The 22,576-nt window shown below is 35.9% G+C and overlaps 2 protein-coding genes across 2 annotated transcripts; both read left to right on the top strand.

The window, feature by feature from the left end:
• LOC109716697 (FT-interacting protein 1-like) lies at positions 1-4,014 on the top strand. The gene is given in 4 exon segments (XM_020242245.1): positions 1-700; positions 703-1,565; positions 1,567-2,877; positions 2,967-4,014. Coding segments are annotated over 4 exon segments (2,955 nt in total). The 5' UTR covers positions 1-211; the 3' UTR covers positions 3,259-4,014.
• On the top strand, positions 7,601-12,365 carry LOC109715377 (carboxymethylenebutenolidase homolog). Its single transcript, XM_020240357.1, has 3 exons — positions 7,601-7,790; positions 9,255-9,544; positions 11,472-12,365. Exons 1-3 carry the CDS (start codon positions 7,683-7,685, stop codon positions 12,010-12,012), a joined length of 939 nt encoding a protein of 312 aa, XP_020095946.1. The 5' UTR covers positions 7,601-7,682; the 3' UTR covers positions 12,013-12,365.

The raw sequence follows: 22,576 nt of genomic DNA, 5'->3' as shown, positions 1-22,576 counted from the left end.
ACATGCCGAAATTTAGTTGCCCCACGCAGCTACAGACATACATACCTTCCCTTCCCTTCTTCTGCGGGCCCCACCACCACCTCCACCACCGCCACCATCAAAATCCCCACCTTCGACTCTGAGTGAGGAGCCTCGCCTCGCGAGTCGACCGGATCCGCACCCGTCGCACTTTCCGGGTTTCGGAGGAAGTCGGAGTTAAGGAGTAGCGGCGATGAAGGTGGCGGTGGAGGTGGCGGACGCGAGCGACCTCATGCCCAAGGACGGGCACGGATCCGCGAACCCGTTCGTCGAAGTGGATTTCCAGGGGCAGCGCCAGCGCACCCGAACCAAGTTCCGCGACCTCTCCCCCTCCTGGAACGAGACCCTCGTCTTCAACCTCTCCGACCCCTCCCTCCTCCCCTCCCTCCCCATCGACGTCACCGTCTACCACGACCGCCGCGCCGCGGCGGCGCCGGAGGGGGGAGGAGGGGGGCACCACCGCAACTTCCTCGGCCGCGTCCGCATCTCCGGCGTGTCGGTGGCGCCCTCCCCCGCCGAGGCCGTCGTGCAGCGGTTCCCCCTCGACAAGCGCGGCCTCTTCTCCANGAGGCGGAGAAGAAGAAGACGAAGAAGAAGAAGGGTAAGCCGAGCAGCAGGGCGCAGGAGGGGGAGGCGGAGGGGAAGGAGCCGCCGGCGCCGGCCCCGCGCGTGTTCTTCTCCGTCGGCGCCGCCCCTCCTCCCGCCGCCGCCGGCGCGCAGAAGCCCCCGACCAACGTGTTCTACGACGAGAAGCCCGCGCGGGCGGTGCCGCCGCCGCCGGGGGCGACGGTGGTGCAGGCGCGGCCTCCGGGGGGCGCCGGAGCGCCGGGGGCGCCGCGGCCGGAGTTCGGGCTGGTGGAGACCCGGCCGCCGCTGGCCGCGCGGCTGGCCCGCAGCGGCCGGCTGGGCGCCCGGGACAAGATCTCGTCGACGTACGACCTGGTGGAGCCGATGCACTACCTGTACGTGAGCGTGGTGAAGGCCCGCAACCTCCCCGCGAAGGACATCACCGGGTCCCTGGACCCGTACGTGGAGGTGAAGCTGGGGAACTACAAGGGCATCACGAAGCACCTGGAGAAGAACCAGAACCCTGTGTGGCACCAGGTGTTCGCCTTCTCCAAGGACCGCATCCAGGCGAACATGGTGGAGGTCACCGTGAAGGACAAGGACCTCGTGAAGGACGACTTCGTGGGGCGCATCGTCTTCGACCTCACCGACGTGCCCCTCCGCGTGCCCCCCGACTCCCCGCTCGCCCCGCAGTGGTACAGGCTCGAGGACAAGAAGGGCGACAAGCTCACCACCGGCGGCGGGCCCGAGCTCATGCTGGCCGTGTGGATCGGCACCCAAGCCGACGAGGCCTTCCCCGAGGCCTGGCACTCGGACGCGCACTCCGTCTCCCTCGACGCCCTCGCCAACACCCGCTCCAAGGTCTACTTCTCCCCCAAGCTCGTCTACCTCCGCGTCCTCGCCATCGAGGCCCAGGACCTCGTCCCCGCCGACAAGTCCCGCCCCATCGCCCCCTCCCTCAAGATCCAGCTCGGCCACCAGCTCCGTCAACCCCGTCTGGAACGAGGAGTTCCTCTTCGTCGCCGCCGAGCCCTTCGACGAGCCGCTCGTCATCACCGTCGAGGACCGCGTCGCCCCCGGCCGCGACGAGCCCCTCGGCCGCCTCACCCTCCCCGTCTCCGTCGCCGTCCCCCGCAACGAGCACAACAAGCCCGTCGAGCCCAAGTGGTTCAGCCTCTCCCGCCCCACCGCCCTCCTCGACGAGGAGAAGAAGGAGTCGACCTCCAAGTTCTCCAGCAAGGTCCACCTCCGCCTCTCCCTCGACCTCGGCTACCACGTGCTCGACGAATCGACGCACTACAGCAGCGACCTCCAGCCCTCGTCCAAGAACCTCCGCAAGCCCAGGATCGGCATTCTGGAGCTGGGCATCCTCAGCGCCCGCAATTTGGTCCCCATGAAGGCCAAGGACGGCCGCACCACCGACGCCTACTGCGTCGCCAAGTACGGCAACAAATGGGTCCGCACGCGCACGCTGCTCGACACGCTCGCGCCGCAGTGGAACGAGCAGTACACTTGGGAGGTCTTCGACCCCTGCACCGTCATCACCATCGCCGTTTTCGACAATTGCCACGTCGCCGGCCACAACGGCGGCGGCGACGTGCGCGACCAGCGAATCGGCAAGGTCCGGATCCGGCTCTCGACCCTCGAGGCCGACCGGATATACACGCACTTGTACCCCTTGCTGGTTCTCCAAACCTCCGGCCTCAAGAAGACCGGCGAGCTCCACCTCGCCGTCCGGTTCACGTGCACCGCGTGGGTCAACATGGTGACGCTCTACGGGAAGCCGCTGCTCCCGAAAATGCACTACGTGCAGCCGATCTCCGTCCTCCAGCTGGACTACCTCCGCCACCAGGCGATGCAGATCGTGGCGGCCCGGCTGGTCCGGGCGGAGCCGCCGCTCAGGCGCGAAGTGGTCGAGTACATGCTCGACGTGGATTCGCACATGTTCAGCCTGAGACGGAGCAAGGCCAATTTCTACCGCATCACGTCTCTCTTCTCCGGCATGGCGGCGATCGGGAGATGGTACAACAGTATTCGGAACTGGCGGAATCCGATAACTACGGTGCTCGTCCATGTCCTCTTCTTGATACTCGTGGGCTACCCGGAGCTGATCTTACCGACCATCTTCCTCTACCTGTTCATGATCGGCATATGGAGCTACCGGTTCCGGCCGCGCCACCCGCCGCACATGGACACAAGGTTATCCTACGCCGAGATGGCGCACCCGGATGAGCTTGATGAGGAGTTTGATACGTTCCCGACGTCCAAGGCGGCGGATGTGGTGAGAATGAGGTATCGTGAAGCAATAACGGCGACCCTCTCGCACTGCTACTATGTGAAACAATCGGTTTTTAAGTGTTCTAACATTTTACACTCAACAGGTACGATCGGCTGCGGAGCGTGGCGGGGCGGGTGCAGACGGTGGCGGGCGACCTTGCGACGCAAGGGGAGCGCGCGCAGGCCCTCCTGAGCTGGCGGGACCCACGGGCCACCGCAATCTTCATAATCATCTCCCTCATCATAGCCATAGTGCTCTACGTCACGCCGTTCCAGGTCATCGCGGTGATCGTCGGGCTCTACCTGCTCCGCCACCCCCGGTTCCGGAGCAAGATGCCCTCCGTGCCGTACAATTTCTACCGGAGGCTACCCTCAAAGTCCGACATGCTGCTCTGAGCTCAAACTTCGATTCAAACAAGCAAAATTGGAGGGAATTTGTTTTAAACATATATATATATATATATATATATATATATATATATATATATATATATANCACATATATATATATATATATATATATATATATATATATATATATATTCATTAATCCTCATCTTTATCTGAGTTTTAAGGCATATGCTTGATGAACTAATCTAGTAGGAGAGTGGCCCAAGAATAAGGTATCCATTGCGGATGGATACGAAGGGAAAGGTGTGGATTTCGGAGGATATGCATGTGCTGGAGGAGAAAGTGCTTTTCTTTTGGCCAGAAAAGCAGGATTAGATGTTGGTATCTATTGGTGGGCTTCATCACTAGTCTCAAAAGCTCTTTTGTCACGCACACACAATCTGGGTTTTTTGTGATGATTGGATCATATGATTCATACCCTGTGATCACCATGTTCACTGCAGCAGCAGATTGTTGCAGTGTGAGAGAATAGAAGGAATCAGATTAAGTTGCAGTGGATTTTGCGAAGCTTTTCTGGGACAATTTGGGATGGGGAGGAGGCCCAGTTGCTCTCTAATAAAAGCTTCAATCCTTTTATTTCTATTCTTCTTTTTTGTATTAAGAATCATGTTATGTGGCCCTTCAATCTGTATATTCCTTCTGTATAATATGAGATGTGTGAGTTATATATTCACCCTCTTGTGTATGTTCTTTCTCATAAAGCAGAATAAAGTGGTGGTGGTGGTTTTGTTTTTTTAAGTATGTGACAAGGTTCAACTGTGTCTTTTATTTATATATTAAGCTTCTTTGGTTCTACTGGTAACCATTTTATTAATCAGAGGGTATCTTATATTATGAGGTCTTTTTAAGTTGAGAATGACATGCCAACTAACAGATGGGTTGAAGAATCAGAGAAAAAGAGCTTTTAGAAAAAGCTGCAGAGAGAAGCAACAAAATTGTCACTATAAATGACAAATGTATTGCAACTAACAGCATTGATGGTTGTTCATTGTACAGTATGGGTTCTTGCAGATGAGAAATTCCTTTCCATGCAGTGTTCCAAATAATAGTCTCAAAACCTATCAATAATATTTCTTTGGGTAAACTTCAATTTGCCCTGCTGTGTACTTTTAGTTGTGTTTTACTTAAAGAATCTATTGTTAAACAAGATATCTTCTTGTAGTTTTAAAAATTTGGCATCACTATCCTATTTGACGGCAAATTTTCGGTAAACCAAAAATGAAATCACAGGATAAGTAAATGCAACTATTGAAGTTGACAAAGTGAAAATACGCAAAACAACTAGAGTGCAAATTAAGGTTGCCCTATTTTCTCCTCTTTTTTTTTTACTACTATTCTGCGAAGATTTTAAAGAGAAAAGATTGTAAAAAAATAATGTATTATCAATAGGTTTTAATCTGCTTTCGGGTAGATTGTTAGCAATCCAACATAGAATTCACTCCACTGTTATTAAACCAAACCTGTTCGCGACACATCAAAGTGAAGAGAAAGATAACAGTGTTTGATTGAATTGTTATTGCTCCTATATGGAATAACTATTACAATGCAATTCTGCGAAGATTTTAAAGAGAAAAGATTGTAAAAAATTTATGTATTATCGATAGGTTTTAATGTGCTTTCGGGTAGATTGTTAGCAATCCAACATAGAATTCACTCCACTGCGATTAAACCAAATCTGTTCGCAACACATCAAAGTGAAGAGAAAGATAACAGTGTTTGATTGAATTGTTATTGCTCCTACGTGGAAAAGCTATTACAATGCACACTTTTTGAGTCTGTTGTTGAAATAGCAAGCCAACTGTGCCTGCTGACCACTTGCTGCTGCTTTTCATTGAAGAGATAGAGGATTTTGCAGCTGCAGCTGCAGCTGTACCTGCATTTGCTCTCCCTTGTGATGTACTACTAATCCTTACACTACTGTTGTGGGCAGGTGGGGTTCAGTACTTGGCCTGCACATGGCCACATACTTGGGTCAGAGCAGCAGCATTGGCTAATAAGCTGCAGCTGATGACATTGATGAATGTCCAAATCTCCACAAAAGAGTGGTTGTTTGGTACACTCTGTTTAGAGGGCAATGACTCTCTGGTTTAATTCTTGTTGAAATAAACAGATAAAAGTATATAGACTTGTGACAATCTAATAGTCCCACGTCGGATAATGCGGAAGAGTGCGATAGGATTATAAGTGACCGACACACTAATAGTAGTTTGGATTTAACGACTGATTATTGCTAGCAGGTTGGGTCGTTACAAGACCCTTCCTAAATTTTTTATCCTATTTTCAAATTGATCTTTTAATTTAATTTACACTCTTTTTATTTACTAACCGTTTGATTTATCTCATTCCGTTAGCAATTTTACAATTTTGTTAGAATCAAAACAAACGTTTATTATCGATGCACGTGATTAAAAATTATTTTAGTGAGAAAAGAGGCTGCGTGCATCTCTCATAAAAAATTACTAATGAAAGAAGTTAGATAAAACCATTAGTAAGTAGAGAAAATATAAATCAAATTAAAAAAAAGTTCAAAGGATCAATTTTAAAACAGGTTGAAGTTTAGAAGATGTCTATGCATTTTTAACCAAAAGAAAACTAGAGTAGGCAGAATAGAAAAGATATTTATAAGAAAAAATATATTTTTTGCTTTATATTTCAATCTTTTAATTTTCACAATAAATTTGTAATTCTTATTAATTATTAGAGCAATTGAAAATATATATATGTGTAAAGTTAGAATATTGCATAATATTTCTTCCAAACTTCAAAGCACATAAATGTCTACAACTTTTAAAAAATTACAGATATTTTTTTTGACTAATCAAAAAATATTATATTTTACTTAAAAAGGCTATTTTGTCCTTATTTGCTTCATTGCTTTAATAAAATTACAATTAGAAGTAATGGAAAAGAAATTGAAACAGATTAAATAATCTTGATTTATTAATAAAAAGTGTTAGGGCTTGATCTTACCATTTCACTTGACTACTATTGCTGATCATGATAATGCCAAAATAGTCGTAATACTAAAAGATATTGTGGAGTTTAGAGCGATAAATATATAATATTTTACTTAATATTACAGAAAAGGGCAATACTATTCATACATTTTCGACTCAGACTTTGTAGTAATAAAAATTAAAATTTAAATGAATCATCACTTGTAATTTTTGATAAATTAATTTATTTTATATAATTATAATCAACTAGTTTGGCAGAAAAGTGGTAAGAATTATAGTTGGTTTATTTAAATTTTATTTTTTATTTTTAAAATTAATTCAAAAACTTAAATTGCATTGAAAAAAATCTGTAAAAGGGTATTTTAAGAATAAAGGAGAATTGGCATTGCACATGTTATGCAATATAAATTAAAATAAAAAAAAGAACAGTTTTATATCTAAATTTTAATAACTTATTTAAAGCATCGTTTGGATGGGGATATGGGGAGGGATAATCCTTTATCCCCCTTTATACACAAACGCAAATTTTTTACACAAGAATAGTTATTCTCGGGTACCTGAAATAAGCTGGTATAACTATCCTCACCAACACCTCCATTTTTTATATATAATTATCCACTATTTTTCTTATTCCATATTATCTATCCAAACACCATTTTTTTTATCCCGGAAACAATCTAATTTTCATCCAAACGCTATTTTTCTTATCCCCATACTTGTATCTATCCCTGTAATAGTTAGTTCTTGCTCATACCCGAACCAAGCGCTATTTAATGAATTTTATTTGATTATAATCCTATAAGGTGGCACAAAAAAAAGAAACGATTATAGTAGATAAAATTAATTTAGGCTTATTTATTATAGATAAACTAATAAGAATTTAAGTGTCGCGGCACAGGATCGTACCAAAAACTTACAGATACGATACGACATGGTGAGTGCCGGTCGTGTCGATGCTTGCTGGTTACAAAAAAGTATATATGTGCCACCATATAATGATATAAAATATTTATTTTATTGAAAGGAAAAAGAGTTTTGAGCTGTATTATCGGCACGGGAGCTATATTGTGCCGGTATCTTATTGGCATGATAGGATACGATAGATACGGCTCGTGCCGACAGGCACTTAAATTAATTTAAAATTTTAATTTATGTTAATTGATAAATTCTAATCATTTAAAAACTAAAATTGAATAAAAAATTACTTGGCATTTAAAGTGTAATTTAATCATCAAAAAAAAAACTTTGGAGATATTTCCATTTTTAGTTTGTCATCTTCCCCTTAACCACAAAAAATAAAACAAAATAAATGAATAAAATATAATAAAATCCTAATAAAAATCTAGCCTCTCTTCCTCCCTTTCCCTCTCCATCTCCCCCTCTCTCTTCGTAATCCTCATCAAACCCTAACCCTAACCCTCCTCATCCCCCTCCTCCTCCTGCGCCTCCGCCATGGCCGCTGCCGCCGCCGCCACCACGGCGCTCTTCCCTTCCCGCGTCGCCGCGCCGCCTCGCCGGAACCCTCGCCACCCACCTCGGATTTGTAACTTCTCCTCCTCCGTAAGTAAAACCCACCGAACCCATGTTCCGTAGATTTAGGTTTTTCGCTGTTGTTTCTTGTAGATATCGCTTTGTTTTGGTGGTGCGTTTGTAGTTGGGTGTAGAAAAACTCTTCATGGTGCTTGTAAAGTCGAGGTTTTTAAAACCCGCCGAATCACGTTTCGTAGATTTGGGTTTTTTGCTGTTGATTCTTGTAGATATTGCTTTGTAGTTGGGTGTAAAAAGCTCATCATGTTGTTTGTAAAGTTGAGATTTTTACTTATTTTCCATTTTTCTTTGGTGTATATGTAAATCATTTTAGTGTGTATATGTATATACTAGTGTAAACTTTGGATATTTATGTACAAAGTTTGAAGTCTCTCATAAATCCCTTCGAAGTTTAGAAATATTTGTATATGTATATACTCCTGTAAAGTTTGGATATTTATGCACAAAGTTTTAATTCTCTTATATGTCCCTTCAAAGTTTCGAAATAATTTGTGCCTGCAAGTAAGGGATGTCAATGGGTACGGATAACCAAATTTTTGCCGAAGCCGAACCCTAATGGAGCATATTTACCCGACGCTGAACGGATATAATTTCAGATACGGGTATAAAAAGTGAAAAAGCGACGGATTTGAATTCGGGTATGGATTCTGTCTGTACCCAATCCGAACCCCAATTAATTTTACATTATATAATATATATAAATATAAATATTTGATGTTATATTTGAATTTGTATTTTAAATGTAATATGTTTTATGGTAAAATGAAATAATTGTTTCGGATTGGGGTCTTAGGATCTGGGTTTTGGATTTTTGGTCAGATTTGGGTTTTTGAAAACATGCCCCCAATCTGACCCGTTGACATCCCTACCGTCAGTTTAATACAAAATTTTTCACCATTAGGACCATTACATTTGTGTAAGTTGTTTATTAAAGATTTTTCTTTTTAGGATTTAAAATTAATGATTGGTTCAAGTGTATAATGACATGAAAGATAGATCTCTGTACCCTTAAATTTCATTCACACTTTCCCTTTGACGGAAGCGAGTATGGTCTTTTTGTTCCAGAAGCCAGGCGAAACAGGCGCTCAGTGAACTTGGTATCTTCCCATTAGAAAGTAAACTTTAGAACAGATTACTTTCAGAAATTCAGTTGGCAGAGATTGATCATACTCGTAAACTTCAAAAAACCTCTTTTTAGTTCCGTAAATTGTACATGACTTATTGCTTCCAACATTCTTCTGCTGAACCTTGCATTCCCATCTTGGTGTGAAGTATATTCTTTTTCCTTTCTAGAACCAATTTTTGTGAACATGAATCCGTAGCTTTTAATTTGCTTGTTAGTTATGGTAAGGCAGTTAGTTTATACAGCATCGATGTGCACTGAATGAATGTTATAATAGTGTATTAGGCGCTTTTATAAAATAAGAACCAAAAAGATCTCCATTTTCTGACTGTAACATTTTCAGTTTGGTCCAGAGGAAATTAAACTTCAATTATCGCGGCTATCCGTGTTTAAGGCCGAAAACGAGTGGGAAAGTAATTTGTGGCCAAATAGAAGTAGTGGATGGTGTTGATGATGAAGCTTGCGAACTAGTCAATGGAGCTGATCTTATCATAGGGGAGGGTGACGATAGTATTCACGCATATCTTTTGAAAGCAGTTAAGAACAACAATGGGACTGGCGTATTGCTTTTGTCCGATATCTTTGGATTTGAAGATTCATCAACAAGGGACTTTGCTTATCGGGTTGCTTGCAATGGCTACAAGTGCGTCTCCTAACATTCTTTTCTGAAGCTGTCTTTTATTACCGCTGTTCTTCTTCCTGTTGTAGTTACATATTGTTTACTTCTCGTTGTTGTGGTATTTCATGTTAGAACGTTATATAAAGCATTTCTGTTTAGTTTTTTTTTCCCGTAAACAGACCCGACCCTCCCAAAACGTACCCCAACTGGCAAATTCCTAAGAGTTTCGCATGATAATTGCAAGTAATTTAGGTACTGTAAATAGTGTAGTTGTATATTTATGTTTTATTCATGCATTTATTTGAATAATTCACGTGCAAGTAACATGCATGTACACATACATAAGCGCACAAATGTTTTTTTTTATTTCCTATTAGAAGAACATTTACTTACATGCTATACAAGTTGCTCATAGGTTGTTGATTGGAATAGCCAAGCTCATGAAAAGTTGTAGCTATGAATGTAATGGGGTTGTCAATGGTGAGGAGAGTAGGAGTGTGCCAAAATGCTGCATGAGGATCATGTCATCATTATTTTTGCAAGAATTCTAGGAAAGAGTCACTGTTTCGCACACCTTTGTTTATTATATGCTGTTTCATCGGCCAAGCGAAGAGATGCCTTATGTGTGATAAGCTAAAGAATTCATGTGTTAACCACGCCAGCCGGCATGGACATGCATAGAACGTAGGGAATATCTCAATAATCCCTCTAGCACGTGCCCAAATCCTTATCTTATTGTATTTCCTTCTATTTAACAAGGTTGGGAATTTCGGATGCTTCAAGACTTTATAGTTTTTACATTTGGAAGTCATCTTGGGCAAGAAATGGGTTTTAAGTTAAAGTAGAATGAAGCACTCAGAATTGTGCCGGTGCCACATCATAGTGGCACATTGGGCATGTAGCTAACTCGGCATGTTATGATACTTAAATCCTTTGATAACATCATGTTGAATATATATATTAAAAAGACTGTTCTCTAGTAGCTTAAGCTTTTGGAGAACAATGATTGTTTCTCATAATTTAACACGTCATATTGAAATAGGACTATGACACTTCTCTAAAGTTATGTGAGTGTTGCATTAAACTGTTGGTTTTTGTTTGTAACAATGATACAGTGTAGTACAAAATAATCTTCTATACTGAATTGGAAAACTCCTTTGCTACACTGGTTTAATATATGATCAGAATTTCATATAATCTTTCGGCAATTGTCATGTCCTGCACCTAAAAGAATTTGGATTTACTCAAATTTAGTGATCTTTTGATTTAACTGCTGACACTTAATAGATAAATGTCTCAAGCAGAATATTGGAGAAAAGGGGATGCTATATGGTAAAGACTCGATTAATTAAGCACTTTTGAGAAGTCGTGTGACGCTGTTGTCATTGTTTGATACGAAAAAGAAGGTATACAAGGTTTTCCAATTTAGCTGAGTAACAAAAAGTTACTTAACGGGAAAAGCCAAATTATATGATGTTCTCTTTATGAATACCTGATCAAATTGTATGTTGCTTTCCAAACTTTAACTCACAACTGAGGTTTTAGGTGGTGATCATTGCGATTAGTTCTTTTGTTGTATTGTACATCTTTCTAGTATGTACTATGTTCCTTTTGAGGAAACTTTTTATGGGCTTAACTGCTTCTGTGGAGTTCCGGCCCAGTCCAATCCAAGAGCCACATGGGCTCAAAGATATGACAATTTTATGGGTCCCATTTAACGCAATGCTTGTGCCGATTAGGTTTGGGCCCATTAGCCCATATCATCCCTTGTAAATCTTATTTATTACTCCATGTGGGACTGTTCACATGTGAATTTCTAACACTTGCAACATCTAATATGGATTATTCTATCATTTTGCAATAAGTTCTACCAGATTTTTCTATTAAGTCTTCATATTTTACCGCATCATAGGGTAGATTTTCATTGTTCTTTTGTTCACTTAAAATGCAGTGTTCTGGTACCTGACTTGTTTCGTGGAAACCCTTGGAAGAAAAGCCGGCCGATGGCCGAGCTCGAGCAATGGCTCGCAACGCAAACCCTAGAAAGGGTTGCCAAGGACATTGACACATGTGCAAAGTGGCTGATGGATGAATTCGCAGCCGCGGGAATATCAAAGAAGCTCGGGATCATCGGATTTTGCTTCGGTGGCGGACGATTGATAGAGGCACTGGCCCGCGATTACGATTGCGAGTACTTTGGCACCGGTGTATGCTTCTACGGGACTAGTGTGGACCCTTCATTAGGAAGCAGGATTAAAGCACCGGTTCTCTTTATTGCTGGCGATAACGACCCGCTTTGCCCCTTGAGTGTATTAGAGGAAATCGAGAAAAAGATCGAAGGATCGAGGCTCGCAATTTATCTCGGAAGAAAGCATGGCTTCGCGCATCGACCAGATTCTCAGGAAGAAGATGCGGATGCTGAGGATGCCTTTACCGCCATGAGGAATTGGTTGCATGATGCATTACTTGTAAATGATGATAGTGTTCTATAAGCATCAACATGTTCTCTCTCTGCGCACTTTTGATGGGCTGTTCTATTGTAATTATTTCTAATTTCTTGTGGATTGCTTATTAGCTTTTTCGACACCAAACTTGTTGTTTCATCCTGAGAAAAGAGATGCTGTGTTTAAAGAGTGTCAATTGCAGCAGTTTGAGATGTCTAAGTTAACAAAAACCAAAAAAAGAGAAGATTCTTGCACCTGTTTTCACACTTTATATGAAAAGCATTTAGGCTGTTGGCAGTGGATGGAGACTTTGTATTTTGGTGACATAATATTCAGATTCCAAGCTTGTGCATGTCAACAAGAAACTTTTTATTATTGCTTTTCCTTGAAGCATTTGCTGATATTTTTGTTTCATGGATTCAGAAGAGGAGATCTTAATGTAACTGCAATTTCTGAATTGAAGTTAGTTTAGATTACTTAATCCGAATCCGTGTATTCTTCATCTTTAGATCAAATCAAGCAGTACGTTCACTATTGTTTCCTTAGTTTATTTACCTTTTTTTTTCGAATGTATCAGTTATCTGAGAATTTCAAATATTTCTGGTTATCAATACTAGAAACTTAAGTTGGTAGATAAAATGCTATTTTACTTTAATGAAAACATGCACTTCTTTTATTAAATATATACAGCTGGGCCTGACTATTATAACAAGCAACAACAAGATTTTTTGAGAAACCAAAATAAAGAAAAAACCTGTAAATATTGTTTTTTTTGCTGTTACAGAAATTTTTTTTTTTGTTAAGAAATAATAATAATAGAATCTAAAGGCAGTTGCTAAGAATGTTTGAGCATTTCTATTCACAGATCCAAAAGCTCCAGAAGCAGAGCAGAAGCAGCTTAAGCTGAAGAGAAACAGGAAAGTGGTGAGTCATGATTAGCTTTTCAGTAGAAGATTATCACTTCATGTACAGATCACAGAACTGGTCTCATTCAAACAGGGTGTCAAAAAAATAAAAAGAAAACTCTTCTTGCTTTGTAGCTGCCATTCTGTCTTAGCAGCTATCAATATACCTAAAAAAAAAACCCTTCAAACCTAAGAGGGGAATAATATTTCTTTTCTTTCTCAAGAGTACTACTACTGATATCCTCAAAGATCTCCTCAAAGATCGTCGATATACTGATATAATAATATATCGAATGCAGATTAATTTGTATAATGCAGGTCGACACTGCTATCCGAAAAACTGATCTAGTAGGAGATGGTCCAAGATTAGCCTTAAAATTCTGTTCACATGCATATTTTGTATCAGATGAATCATATCACGTGTACTGACTATAAAAGTAACCGGAAAGAAAAAAAAAACATGAGATATTCTTCTAGTTCTCTAGCATTATAGCAAGCCCACCTGGCAGCTTTGCTCACCAACCCATGCAACAACAAATAAAAAAGTTTTTTTTTATATTTAGTCCCCTCAAAAAAATTTCTATAAATAATTCAAACAAATTTATATTTACATAAATAGCCCTCTATTTGCCACGTGAACACTAAGGTGGTGTTTTTAAGTTGAACACTGTGATCCAATCATCGTGTTTAAATACGGTAATTGAATCACCATATTATCTTTTATATTTATTATTATTTCTAAATTAAAAAAAGATACTGAAGTATTAATATGAATATAATTATTCAATTATCATGTTTAACTTAAAATTGCTAATCTGACTCACGTGGCAAAGAGTGGGCTATGTATATAAATATAAATTTGTTATGACTATTTATAAAAAAAAAATTTGAAGGGGCAAAATAAAATAAAATGCAAAAACCCCTCCTCTTCAAATACAAGAATCTCCCAACATTTAATAAAAAAAGGGCAAAGCAGTAGGTAGATAAGAAGATAGAGCCAATGGACAAATGGGTAAGAGATATACATGAAGAGACCACACCATGAGGGGAGGCCTACATGATTGGTTGGTTTTGGGACCCACTAATAAATTGACCCAATCAAATTTGACAAAAAAGCCTATGATGTGGGTGTCACCATCTCTTGTCATATTAATTAATCCCCCTTTGATTCCCAAGGTTGGCATATCATCTTTATTTTATTTGTAGTATTTTGTTTTTGATGAAGTATACATCTTCTTTTTTATGGCTAAATTATACATTTTGATCTTCACATTATGAGGTTCTCAAACTTTAATTTATTATAATTTTCAGTTCAAAATATTTAGATTGCTATAAAAAAATCTTATAATTCAATTTAATTTACTAAATGCTGATGTACGGCTGATATAGCATCTTAATCATTATCAGTCTTCAACCAGAACACTGTTATATTATTATTATAATATTAGTAATACATTGTTATTCATGCAACTTTATTAGATTGTGAAATTTGATTGTAATAATTTAAAATATTTGAATTAAAAATTTTGGCAAATTAAAAGTTTGAGAAATAGGACCAAACATAAAACTCAAATCTTTTATTTTTTTTCTATCATTGCTTATATTTTTGGATTTATTTTTTTAGAGAGAGAAAGAGGAATATATGAGCTTAATGTGTTGGATTACACAAGTCCAACTAAGAACAGCTGGATATATATGGCTTCCATATGTAAGTTTCCAACATATATTATATTGTCACTTTAATGTATCACATCATATCTTAAAAAAATTCTCTCAAACCCAACACTCAATCATTGTTCTCCTAGCTTCTTTACAACTTATATTAATAAAAATTTAATAAACAAAGTTTTGTCCCATAAAACTTTGTTGCATTGGTGTAGAATGAAATTAATGGAGTTGCTCTAAGCTAAGCTAAGATTCATTAATAGAATTTAAAGTCCATATGTGATACTATAAAGTATTAGGACCATGTAGTTGTTGGGATTTTGAGTAGGAATAGTTAATTAAAACTAATATATATGCTTTCACTACAACAAATCTTGTACTTAAGAGCAATAACTAATGATGTTTTAAAATGTAAGCAAGAATAATCCCGACGCTTATAAAAGCATCGAGTAAGGAGTCGTTAAGTAAATATGTCGGGATAAATATACCGATACTTTAATATAGCGTCTAAAATTATTATCAGTATTTAATAAAAATATGTTTATTGGTGATGCTTAATCATAGTGTCGTCACATGCCAAATATTGAAGACGCTAGAATAAAGTATCGTCTTAAAAACATCGTATAAAACATTTTTTTTTGTAGTATTTAATTAAACATTAGTCATTTTAAATGGAACAATTTTAAGGAGCAAAATTAAGTTTCTAAAATGTAATGTTGAGAAACATTGTTTGATAGTATAAATTTTCACCACAAATAATTATTTAATATCATAAATAGTAAATCCCGGAGGAAAATATCAAGTAATCTTGATAATCAACAACAGAAAAAAAAAATTATTTAAAGATATAAATCTGGGGCTACATTTGATATCTTTTCAGTAGGAAATTCCAGAGGAAAACATCAAGTAGTCTTAATACTCAACTACCCAAAAAAAAAAAAAAAAATTNCCAAAAAAAAAAAAAAAGATTTATAAAAACTTAATATTTAAAATTTATGATTTTCAATTGTTTATAGAATGCATCTTGAAAAAAAATTTATGTGACTTTTGCGCTTTAATTTGGCTCTGATACCATTGTAGAAAAATATTAATAACCAAATCAAAGCATAAAAATTATATAGATTTTCATTACCATGATCGGATCTCATCTTATTTTACCAACTGTTTGATTTATCAAGAATCTGCCTCGCACGTTGTTCTTTTTCGTTGTTAATTTGCTACGAGAGTCGATCGCAGCATAAAAGGTATGAAAAAAACCTATGTAATTTTTGCTCTTTAATTTGGCTATTAATATTTTCCTACACACCTAATAAGTTAAATTCTAAATTTGAAACTTTTATTATAGATCATAGGTTCTGCATGTAGGATATAATGAAAAAACAAAATTTGCTAAGATTGTCGCTGTGGGATTAGGGATGCAAATAGATTCGGATTGGTGAAGCTCCCGCTCTGATCTGTATCGAATAGAATAGTAAATAAGAACAAAAGATATAGAAAATTATAACCGGTCCCGAATTCACACCTATCCGCTATGTCGATGAAGCGAGAGGCGGATACCTTTTTCTTCCTCTGTCCGTCCCTATCCGACAAAAATTCTTAAAGAATCTGCTCCCGCTCTGATCTGCAGCGAATACAGCGATAAGTGATAAGTTGGGATCATAAATAGGATTAAGATTAATTCGTAAGAGAAATAAAATAAGACAGGGATCCAGACCCTTCCGCACCCGAATCCGCGTCCGAATCCGCCCGATTTTCATCCTTACTCATGGGAATTATCCCCCCAAAATTTTTGCTGGTGTATGGTTGTATGTACTTATACACCCGGTGCTTCCAATAATTTTGTACCGTTCCGTTAGAACTAACGGCGCGTCGCCGTCGAACTTCAATGTGATCACGAAGGACACGTGGCATCTCCAGGACGATTTTAAGATCCTCGGTTGTCCACGTGGCAGCATCTCGTGAGGCGGTTCCCTGACCCCCACACGCCCCCATGCACCGCGAACAATTTACCGATTACGTGATTTATAAATTAGGCGGAAAATTAATTTATCCAATATTAAAAAAATTTATTTTATGATCTAAATAGTTTTAATATAAATTAATTTAAGTCAGTTAATAATACATTAATTCTAAAATTGCAGTCACTTATTTTAATAAATTTATAATTACGAGAATGGTACAAAATACACTAACTAAATCTATAAAGATAATTAAATATTGCACCATAACCTCACATGAATTTGAAATTGTCTAATATATATGAGTTAAAGAGTAGATAAAAATGTTCAAAATTTTTCTAATTTATGGACCATTATTATGGGCTACCTAATTATTTAAAATTTTGATTTTAATACCTATCTTTTCATTTGTTTGATTTGAGTTAGTTAACGATACTTTTGATTATAAAATTAAGAATAATACTTTAATATACCATATGCATGTAAATCTTGACCATTTATTTTTTAAAATAAATGGTTGAGATATAATATGATTTTAGAGACGATCGACCTACTATTCAGGCATAGGTACTATTCACGAGATATCTATTTAAAGAGTTTTTTGGTCTTAGAAAAATATTTTGGTCTACAAAACCGGTTTAATTCAACTGAGAATACTATAACATTCTCAAATACCTACAACGATAGTTGGAATTCAAATTACAACTTAGCTGTAAATTTAAATGCAAAGCAACGTAAAAAACTTAATTATAAATCAAATTCAACTTTTAAATATAAAACACAAATTTAAAATAAAACTTTCAGTTCAAATTCAAAATTTTAATTTTAAATAAGAAGATATTTAATATCATAGGAAGCTNTAAATGTTGGCTTTCAAATTCAAAGTACAATGTAGATTCAAAATTTAAAAGTTTAATATAAATTTTAAAATTAAAAATTTTACATTACAATACCAACTTCCAAACTTAAATTTAAATTCAATATTTTTTTGATTTGGATTCTTAACAAATTGGGTATTATTTAATTTGGTAAGTAACAAAACTAAATAAGATATTTAATATCATAGGAAGCTAACAAATTTGGTATAATACTATTTTTTTTTCAATATTGTCATATTAACTAATTCAAATCAGTAACCTGTTCAATAGCTAGGTTATTTTATGTTTGGATAAAGGATCCAACTATACCCTTTACTAATTAAGAGTTTGATTTTAATACTTATGGTGTATTGAAACATTGCTCTAAAATTAATTATTAATTATTTACTTTAATGAATTTATAGTTGCGAGCATTGCATAAAAATATATTAATTAAATCTGTAAAAGTAAACAATATATTTAAATTTTAAAGTCAAAATTGTTGTTGGTTGATTCGAGTAAAACGAATTAAAAAATTAGATAATAAAATTAAAATTATAAAAAATTGAATAACCAAATCAAAATTATCCATAATTTAGATAAGTTTTATATGTTTTTAACCTTCATCAGTTCATAGCAATAATCTTTGTGCATCATCCAAAGAAAAGAAAAAAAAACAACCAAATAAAATATTAGATTTTTTTTTTTGACTGATCAAAGGCGATTTTTGTAAAGTTTATGAAATTTACAGTGATATATACATATTACTAAAAATTTACAAAAAATTAAAGTATTTTAAAAATTTTATAGGAAATAATTAATGATACACATAATAATGAAAGAATAAGAAGACCCTAACAACGAAGGGTTTTAATTAAGGTACATTAACTATCCTTTTATTTAAATATTATTATTTATTTATGACTTAATTGCACTCTATTATATTATACGTTAGTGTTATTTTCGTTTGCTGCATTATATAAGTCTTTTTTTTTTTTCAAAGATACCAACGTATTATTATATTTTTAATCCATTTTTTACAATGTATTTTAAATTTATTTTGCTTTTTTATTTTGTAGTATTTTCTTTTTTAATAGATATTACTAAACTATTTTTTCTTTCCCAATCTCTATATTACTATTTATTTATTATTTTAAATAAATCTAACAATTTATTATAAAGTGTTAGTTAAACAGTAGGAAAATAATAAAATTTAGCGAAACTATGCTCTATGATTTTCACTAAGTATTTTTAACCGTTATTATCTAAAATTATAAATTTATTTTTTTACAGTGTATGGATTGAAAAACAAATAATTGACTGGATCGAAAAAAAAAAAATATAATATCAAAAATAAAAATTTAATAAAATATAATATAGGATAGAATAATTGTATATATTTATCATCAATACTTGCTCCAAAACATAACGTGACAAAATATAATTTGGCACGAAACCACGTCCTCCCCATGTAATAATAATAATAATAACAACAACAACAAAGCAAAATCTAATTATTCATCCCTGAGATAATCACTTTTGTTATGATTATTATAATTTATTATAATTTTGTAACGTTCTTATTTTAGAATACATATAACAGGCACGTAGAACCACAAAAATGTAAAGATATACATAATATTGTCCAGAAGAAATTAATCCATGCATTTGGTGCACCGTACACCGCACTCGTAAAATTGTACTATAGAAATTTCAAAATCAGAATATAAAATATATAGATCTAGGCTGGTAATTTTTCGACATCATTTGGATAGTGATCAAAATATCTCAAAATTGATAATTTTAATGGTAGATGTGATGCATTTATAAATTTAACGGTGCAAAATAATCCAAATTTGATGAAATTTTTATAGAAATTTTTTTTACTATTTAGAATAAGATTAGTATCTCCGATCTTAAATTCAAGTTTTTTATCATCATTTTTTATAAAATTTTTATTTTCAGCTGTTCATTTTTAGGCTACTCGTTTGATAGGTAAATGGTGCCGAAAAATTATAAAATTTAGTTTTTAAATACTTTCAATAGTATATATCAAGTCGAATGGAGCTGATCGTCGATTTGAAAGCCGCATCATTGAAAACAACTTGATAGCACGGAGACGAGGAGGCTTCCGTGCTACCGATAGTATACCAGCCTAGCGCTCTAACTATAATATATTTATATATATATATATTATATATATATATATATATATATATATATATATATATTAAAAACTTATAACTTTTCATAGAGAAATGCGTTAGATTCCTAGAAGAAACTTATAATTGATGTTTTAATAAATTTGTACGACCGATCGTCCCTAGCGCAAGTAGCAAAAGATTTAGTGGTTGGTATCCGGAATCCCAAGTTTCGAATTCTAATTAATTCACTTTCCAACTAAATTTATTTCTAAATGAAATAAACGAAACGAATATTATGTTATCTATCTCTCTCTAAAAAAAAAATGTACATAAACGCCAACTCATGACAATCTATAAAGTGAGTATTCTTAAGTTTGAATTTCACTAAATTTTTAAGTTTTTAAATATCATAATATTTAATTCAATTTAGTGTCTCGAGCCTTAAAAACTCTCTAGTACAGACGAGACAAAGAATGTTGAATTAATGTCTTAAAAATACTATTTTCTAACAGCTGTTCAAAATCTTTTTAAGTTTTCGGCTTAATTTTAAATACTCCGCTCCACATTTATTCGTGTCTCAAAATATTTTCTCATATAAAACATTTAAATAAAGTTAATTAATTCTGCACTCAAGTTCTACCTCAATAAGCCCTTTTGATAGGATTTTTTTTTTTTGTTAATTTTATAGGCTATATATAAAACTAGCACATCTAAAAGCCTATTTAAGCTCCTTCAAATGCACCTTTAAATACTAAAATTCAAATGGGAATCATAAATTCAAGCATTTCTAATGTCAAAAAATCCTGCCACATTATTATTGTTAACACTTCCTCAAAAAAAAAAAAAAAATAGTGGGCTCGGTTTTTAGGAAGAGAGAGAAAGAGAGGGGGAAGGGAGGGTGCGGATGGGCGTCGCTGCACAGCGCCCATCTGGGCACCGTGCCCAAACAAATTGTTTGGGCACGGTGCCCATAAAATTTTTGTCCCTAAAAGTGGCTGCATTTAATCCAATTGATTCACAAACTATATAGTACTTGCCTCTTACGTATTACACAATTTCATACTTCGTCACAATGGAGATTTCAAATTCTGAATTTGACTGACAAAAATTATTTAATTTGAAGAAGTTAAAAGTCAAAGGGATTGTTAATATATATATATAGAGAGAGAGAGAGAANTTATTTAAAAGTTTTATGGAGGAGAATATTTGAGATACATAATAGAGACATAAAGTACAAGAAGGGTTTTTGGTATGCTAAAATACGGAAAATTCTGTGTAAATATTTATATTTTTTACTCTTCTTTTCCGACTTTTCAAAATCTTTATTTTGAGTTTCGCAAATATTTTGAAAGAGTTATAGTATTAATGAAAAGGGTGAAATGACCAAAATTTTCTTACTTATTATATAATAAAAAATATAATATATATCATTATTATTATTTTTTTTGAGATATAGGTAGCACACTACCCTGTAGCTTCGTTTATTTCATTTAGAAATAAATTTAGCTGGAAATATGAATCAACTAGGATTCGAACTTGGATCTCGGGTACCAACCATCAAGTCCTTTGTCACTTGCTCTAGGGACTGTCGGTATATTTTTATTATTTTTAAAGATGTTTTTGGGTAAAAATTATAAGTAATTGACAAAATAGTAACAAATCCTAACTGTCGTAAATTAAATGCATCAATTTAAAATTTTTAAAGAGCAACATATATGTTTTTTGAAATTCAAAATATAAAAATTAAGAAAATGAGTATTTATATGGTGATTTTCTTTATTCTTTATTTTGCCTAAGTATTTAAAAATAAAAGGTTGTTTCGCGTAAATATTCACGGCGCATGAGCCGTACGTATACACCGGGTGCAGGCAATAATTTCGTCTTAATTCTTGCCTTAATTTGCGTGCCGGCGACGACACCGCTGATGTCGATCGACGTGGAACAACTCTCTAAATTTTTTACCATCATTATTATTATTATTATTTATTATTATTATTTATTATTATCACTAACATAAATTAAAAAAATATATGTCATTTGCTTAGGTGTGACATGAATGGATTAATGTTAGGAATATTCTTAATCATGAAAATTAGTAATAATAATTCTTTAGGTAAATTAGTAGAATAATAATCATGAAAAAAAAAAATTGTAGCATTAATTTGCTTGTAAAAGTAGTTTTAGCTTTTATTTATACTTTTTAGTAATAACTATTTTTAAAAGTATTCAATATACATATAATGGAGGACCATAAAACGTAAACTCTATTTTAATACTTTTAATTTTGCAATAGAAAAAATACCAAAATATTTTAATATATTGCTTTTCTAAATATTTTCTTTTTGGCTATTAGGTTCTTAATTAAGCCAAACCTTTATTAATTTTAATTTAATAAGCTAAGACAACGTTATTAAAATCATGATTGCTTATATAGATCACGATCATTATGAAATTAAAATTTCATAATTTTACACACTCATTTCAAAAGAAAAATAACAAACTTTTTATAAATTTTTGATCTAGGATTAATGAGAAGCAATTACCAACGCTACTAATTAAGTCATCTAAATTTAAATTAGATTGGAAAATGCTATGCCTTCGTATCAAATGTCTAACGTACTATTGGTTTAAAGGGAACAGTATTTTGCCCTATGGCAAGATGTCAGATAGGAGCAAGTTATGTTCGGAATGGTGGAAGGCTGGATTAGGCCAAGTCGTGTTCCTATCGTGAGGCTAGATGGACTAAGTCACAATCAAAATCCGTGTACGCTGTATTTCTACGTTTTAAGTAAATTAATTGCGTATTTTTAATAGTTCGATCGTTTGAGATTAATGGTTAGCATTAACGATCCGACAAATGATACAAATGGCGTGAGGCTAGTTATGCCGAGTCACAATCAAAATTGTGAATACTGTGTCTGCACTCTTTAAGGGATGGAGTGATAAATGATCGAGTCAAAAGCTAATTCGAGATTTTGTAAATAATGAGTAGCGCCAACCATTTTCTTCAATTATAGAAATAATATAATTTTATGTGCATATAGTAGTTGTGCGTAAATATAAAAAAAAAAATTTACTTAAAA

This window comes from Ananas comosus, linkage group 1 (assembly GCF_001540865.1).
Source record: "Ananas comosus cultivar F153 linkage group 1, ASM154086v1, whole genome shotgun sequence".
In the NCBI taxonomy this organism is placed as follows: Eukaryota; Viridiplantae; Streptophyta; class Magnoliopsida; order Poales; family Bromeliaceae; genus Ananas; species Ananas comosus.
Note: the sequence above shows the minus strand (reverse complement) of the source record. Positions and strands in the feature narration are given on the sequence as shown.

What these genes read in the sequence shown, in the direction of transcription:
- LOC109715377 (XM_020240357.1), top strand. Translation starts at nt 7,683, where the DNA reads ATGGCCGCTGCCGCCGCCGCCACCACGGCGCTCTTCCCTTCCCGCGTC. An exon ending in TTTGTAACTTCTCCTCCTCC is followed by an intron (nt 7,791 to 9,254) that starts GTAAGTAAAACC and finishes AGTTTGGTCCAG; the next exon opens with AGGAAATTAAACTTCAATTA. An exon ending in GTTGCTTGCAATGGCTACAA is followed by an intron (nt 9,545 to 11,471) that starts GTGCGTCTCCTA and finishes CTTAAAATGCAG; the next exon opens with TGTTCTGGTACCTGACTTGT.